Source organism: Triticum dicoccoides, chromosome 7A, assembly GCF_002162155.2.
Source record: "Triticum dicoccoides isolate Atlit2015 ecotype Zavitan chromosome 7A, WEW_v2.0, whole genome shotgun sequence".
In the NCBI taxonomy this organism is placed as follows: Eukaryota; Viridiplantae; Streptophyta; class Magnoliopsida; order Poales; family Poaceae; genus Triticum; species Triticum dicoccoides.
This window is the reverse complement of record NC_041392.1, coordinates 721,587,356-721,593,370: the sequence shown is the minus strand read 5'-3', so window position 1 is coordinate 721,593,370 and position 6,015 is coordinate 721,587,356. Positions and strand designations below refer to the sequence as shown.

Here is a 6,015-nt window from a genome sequence, read left to right as displayed (position 1 = left end):
CCCAAATAGCAAAATATTAGAAAAGAAGGCCGACACATTAGAACAAAAGAGGAAAAAAATAAAAATAGCAAAATATTAGGAAAAATACTTACATTGAACCGTACTTGTAACCCCTCGAATATATAAATAGAAAAATATTAGAAAAAAAGACCAACTCATTAGGAGAGGGAAAAATTAAAATAGCAAAATATTAGAAAAAAAAAAGACTGACATCACACCGTACTTCTAACCCCCAACACACAGCGAGGGTGACCAAGGGTAACAAGCCGACAGGACAGGCTCGGTCAGAAGTACGTAGCGAAAGCTCTTTGCCTCGACAGAGCTAAAGAATGAGCTTTGCGTCCTCGGCGATGCAGAGCTCAGCACCGGGCTATTTAAGTCGCGTGGTTCCTTCTTAGCCCAGCAGTGTGGTACTAAACATAGGAACAGAGCGGCGCTGCAGTTAGTTTACTCCTAAACTGGGCCGTCATCTTCGGCCCACCAGACCAGCTAGGGCGGCCCTAAAAAGAAAGGGCGCTTCGCGGTGGCGTCTCGAAGCCACGACAGGAGGTAGCACGCCGTCGCCGGATCGGAGGAACAGGATCCCGGCGGCCGTGAGTTGGGATTTTCTCGAGGTTGGCGGTGGATGGTAAGGAGAGGGGTAAGCAGGGAGAGTAGGGGAGCCACGGGCGAGGAGGCCATGGCGCCGCTCTGTCGCCGCCGCGCTCGTTCGTCCCCGCTTGTCCGGCAACCGTCGCCGGAGGGATACGCCGGCGGCTTCCGAAGCCTGTCCTGGAGAGTCAGTAATACCGGAATTACTTGCTTCCATTATCGGTTCTTCGCTTTATACTACTACCTGAAGTCCTGAACAATATAGTCCTGGATACACACTTCTCACCATTGGAGACTTGATATTTTGCCGGGATACGCAGCTGTTGGACACGGACTGAAACCGAACTCACTCACGAACACACCCAAGCAAAATAAAGGCAATGTGAAGAGCTAACACCAACTCATATAGGACCAGTGGGGCAGCACAAGGACTAGAGCACTCAACACCAGTCATGATTTCTCGCCGCCGTCCCGACAATTCTCATGAATTCTTGTAGTAGGGTCGATTTGTTAGTACAGAACAGCTACGCGCATCAGTTACTCGGCCGTCCGTGGCACCCGCAGGGTATGGATACGGGTGGAGCTACCTCATACCCTTACCCATCCACCCTGAACTTACCCATCACCCATACCCATACCCGTCAAGGGTACAATTTTTTCCCATACCCATCACCCGACAGGGTATATGGGTACCCGCGGGTAAATATACCCGCATTTACAACACATCAATTGAATAAAAAATAGTTGTAAAAAGCAATATATAATCATAAATTATTAATAGCAACAAATTTTAAACAACAATGTACAATAACATATTGTAACATTAACACATTCTCATAAACAAAAATACTTGCCTATAAAGTGACACATAAAAATGTTAAAAAAACAACACATAATCATACATAACAACACATATGTATACACTTTAAGTTCACAAAATCAAGATAAATCGTAGAGATAATTTGACTACACATTAGAGTTTTTATCTAGCGTGATTAGGAGGGTAAAATTAATACATTATGATATTAACGGAAACCATTTGTTAACATTTTAGATGGGTACATGGGTACGCGGGCATGGGTTATACGATCCCATACCCGTACCCTTTCCACCCGACGGGTATGATATTTTTCCATTTAAGTACCCATGGGTAAATTTTTATCCCATACCTTTACCCTAATAGGGTTTTTACCCGCAGGGTACGTGGGTAATGGGTACCCATTGCCATCCCTAGTTGTTAGGTGTGCCCGAGCATTCGCTTTCACGTCCTCGTCGTGTAAGCATATGTGTGGCCAGAATCATCCTCGTCAGCCTCCCCGCTGTTTTTCTTCCATTTCTCCTCACAAGCAAGCAAGCAAGCACATTATTTGCTCCCACAACTATTGTCTTCCTCAAGCAGCGCTCCACTATGTTCTTGCGAGCCATCGTCGACTATATACAGCTCGTACCATGAAGCATGTCCATTCATCGTTCCCAAGGTTTTGGTTACCGGTCGAAATTTCGAGATTTACCATGGTTACCGCGTATTTCCGTGCCCCTCGGTAAATCCACGTACCAAGCAAAAAATACCAGTTATTTGAATTTTTTGAATTTAAACACTCAATTTATAGTAAAGTACATAGAATCTAATTAATACCATGAGAGTTGGTTTTGGCTTGTGGGTCGGAACCTAGTTCCTGTTTTGAGAGGTCTTTGGTTCAAATGTTCGTTCATTAACTTATTTGAATTCAAAATTCAACTATAAAATTCGTTCGGAATATTCTCGGTATTTTTCGGTATTTCTCGGTAACCGTGGTAACCGCGTTTTCCAGTCCCCCTCGGTAAAAATGCCTCATTCGGTAACCAAAACCTTAATCGTTCCACGTGATATATTCTACAATTACGTCCACCATGATCGCATCAATGCCTCGCGTCCTCTTCCTCGTCGCTTCGGTCACCACCCTAGCCTTGGCCTTGCCGACCGCGACGGCTGCCGCGCGGAGCCGGCAGATCCACCTGCGCTTCTACATGCACGACATCACCGGCGGCCCGGGCCAGACGGCGGTGCAGCTCGTGAAGGGGCCCGGACCTGCGCACCCGTTCATGTCGGGCGCCCACTTCGGCGACACGACGGTGATCGACGACGCGCTGACCGAAGGCCCCAGCGCAGCATCGCCGGCCGTCGGTCGCGCGCAGGGGTCGTACATGCTGGCGGGCCTCAAGGACCCCGTGCTGATCGTGTCCATGACCGTGGCGCTCACGGGAGGCGCGTACAACGGCAGCACCATCGCCGTGGTGGGCCGGGATGACCTCTCCGCAGCGGTCAGGGAGCTCGCGGTCGCCGGCGGCACAGGCGCGTTCCGGAAGGCGAGAGGGCACGTCCTGTGGCGGACGGTCAGGTTGGAGTCGCGCGATCACATGGTGCTGGGGCTGGACGTCTACGCCACCGTGCCGGGTGGTGTTGATATTCCCAGCGACGGGCAGCGTCCTGCCGTTTTGAATGGTCAACCGGATTGCTATATCTCAGCCGAGTAAGACCGTCACATCTGTTAGTGAAGGCCAAAATTAAGCTGGTTCGAATAAGTGCAATGTTTAAGTCTTCTTTCTCGTCGTGATTCTCACGCATACTGTTTTGAATTGTCTTTTTATCTGATTTCATATCATCGATTAAACCAACAAAGTAAAGAAAAATTGCTTTTATTTTGTTGATTCAAGCTCATAAAATCCACCAAGAAACAGCTAATTCTGAGCCGACCAAATTACATTTTAAACCTTTTTTTCTTTCACATGGAGAAAAACAAAAAAACTTTTAAATACTTTTTCGTGATAATACGTGTTTCATTTGTATCACAAGGATCTTAGTACAAGCCAAGTGCGTACCTACCTGGTAAAAATCAAATAGCATAATGATAGCCATTGCACAAAGAAATTACAACCAAGAAGTGAAATTACAAACAAGACCGAAGAAACATCTGAGCTTGACACCAATGGTTGTCACCTGCCTCTGGTACCACCACACCAACCACCAAAGAACTGTGGACCGCCGGTCCTGGCTCTACATGTTGCGTACATACTGTGTATCGGCCCGTATGACACGTCAGCATGGTGATTTTCTTTTGAGAGAATGTCAACACCATGGGATCTTTGTATAAGAAATCTGATTACGTTATTTTTTAGAAACACATATAATTTTATTCATACTCATAATAATTATGGGTACACTGATTTGGCCCTAATATTCAAGAAAATACAAAGTAACTTGAGTCTGCAATTAGACTGGAGTAATGATGTTGTCACTCTTTCACCCGCATGAACATTACCGATAATGGTTTTTGCAAGCACCTTGAGAGTCGCCCATCCAATAAGATGGGAACACTTGATCGACGTACGTACTTGGGCCGGGGATGATCGCCTAGAAGTGCAGGCCGTCGAATCACTATATCGTTTACCATGTTGATGAAAGATTTCATCTCCACGAAGAATCAGACTAACAAAAAAAGGTTGACGCGGTGACATAAACTCATCAGATTCGAATAATCGGATCTGCGAGGGTAGATAACTCTTTAACCTCATGGCACCGCCAAAAGAACAAGAGAAAACTTATTCTCACAATATTATGATGATCACTAGATGTTGACGAAGAACATAGAGGTCTTGAACCCTTTTGTGTTGGACAGGCATGTTTTTTTTGTCTTAGAGCTACGGCCCAGCTCAGAGGCGGCAGCACACGCGTACGTTACGACAAACGCAGCAGAAAGATCCTATTCCTGCAATATAAATCATTTCCTGTCGAATAGCTCAACATGTTGCGAATAATGGCTTTGGAGCACAGGCACATTGCGACTGTTATATTTAAGTATAAAAATGGATTTTTACTGCCTAAAAAAATCCAAATTTTTATTTATATACATGTGCATTACTGTAATATAATTGTGCAAAATTCCATCAATATACATGCTTGCATGTGAGAGATACAAAAAAGATATATATACATGAAAAAGGACTTGTTGAAGAAAAATTCATAAAAAACAATAAAATTATTTTAAATTCCAGAGCATTTTTTGTAAAGTGGAACTTTTTTGAATTGCTGAAAAAAATTGAGATTCAGAACAAGAATTTATAACCGAGAACAATTTGAAAATCCAAAAAAATGCAAATATTTTTCTAATGCCTGAAAATAAATTGAGAAATGGATACATTTTTAAAAACTTCTAATATTTTTTTATATTGTGACCAATATTTGAAACTTGAAACTATTTTCAAAAAATGTGATTTGTTAAAAAAAATCTGAACTAGTTGTGAAAGCAGTAACAGATGTTGAATACTTTAAACATTATTTAAAATTTTAAAATTAAAATTAAAATAAAAGGAAGAAAAACAGAAACAAAAAAATGGAAAATAAAATAAAATATGTTTCGAAACCATGTGCACCTTGTTAGTAGCAATTCATACTGTTTTTCGCAAAAAAAAATAGCAAGTCTGTGCGCGCTCCAGCGGAAAAGACAAAGCGATTTATATACATGGCTATACATGAGAATGGCGTTTTGGCTCTCGGGCTCCATGGAGGCTGATCATTTAAAAAAAATTGAAATTCCAAAAATATGGTTTCAAAGAAATCTGAAATTTTTTGTACAAGTAAACAAGGATGTGAGGCACGTGTGTGCAAAATTTCAGGATGACATGTGACATGTACAAAAAAAAGGCAAATTCATGATCTGAGAGGAAGAATAGTATCATGTGTTAAAAAGCCCTAGACTTTTCTTTTTTGCACCGCCCTCATTTCAACATATTTCGACCTGAAAGTTGACACACTTGTGCAGTATGCATTCATCTATCTCTGTATTTTTTTTAGAAATTCTTGAAATGTAAAAATAAGAATTTCATGAATTTTGAATTTTGTATTTGGAGGCCTTTATGGAGCTCGGCCTTCAAAAGCAATTTCCGGCCATATATCCGTGTAGTAAACAGAAGAAGGCAGTTGGTGTGGTCGCTAGCGCACGCAGAGTTCGGCTGGGGGTCGCGAGTCTCGCGCCCACTGACATATGGGTCCCAGGCAGGGGTGGCCCCTGTGCTGATGTGTGTCATATGGACAATACGTGATATGTAATGACCATGTATTTCCTTGAACCGGGATTGTATTGGATCACTTCTTAATATCTACGTAGGACCGTGTTGGACCTCACCGATGACTTCCAGGACTATATACGTCAATACGTGCAATTATCTCCTTCAAAGCACGAAAACAATTCAAAACAGTAGTACTACTAGGCTAGTGGCGCAGGGTGGCATATTGTTTTGAAGGTAGCATGGCATAGGGTGACAAGCCCGCATGACTGGACCAGGCAAGGTGGCATATTTTTTCATTATAGTAATCCAAAATACACAAGTGCGCATTTATAGCGGCCGAGCCAGAGCAGGTCGCTATCCTGGGCGTCGGTTTGGGCC

General features: G+C 43.2%; 1 protein-coding gene across 1 annotated transcript; it reads left to right on the top strand.

Moving 5' to 3' along the window:
* Window positions 1-2,453: 2,453 nt before the first annotated feature.
* Window positions 2,454-3,105, top strand: LOC119334049 (dirigent protein 1-like). The gene has a single exon (XM_037606720.1). The coding sequence runs from the start codon at window positions 2,482-2,484 to the stop codon at window positions 3,103-3,105; it is 624 nt and encodes a 207-aa protein (XP_037462617.1). The 5' UTR covers window positions 2,454-2,481.
* Window positions 3,106-6,015: the final 2,910 nt, after the last annotated feature.

Bases quoted from the DNA above. Each gene is read 5' to 3' on its own strand.
- LOC119334049 (XM_037606720.1), top strand. From the start codon at position 2,482: ATGATCGCATCAATGCCTCGCGTCCTCTTCCTCGTCGCTTCGGTCACC.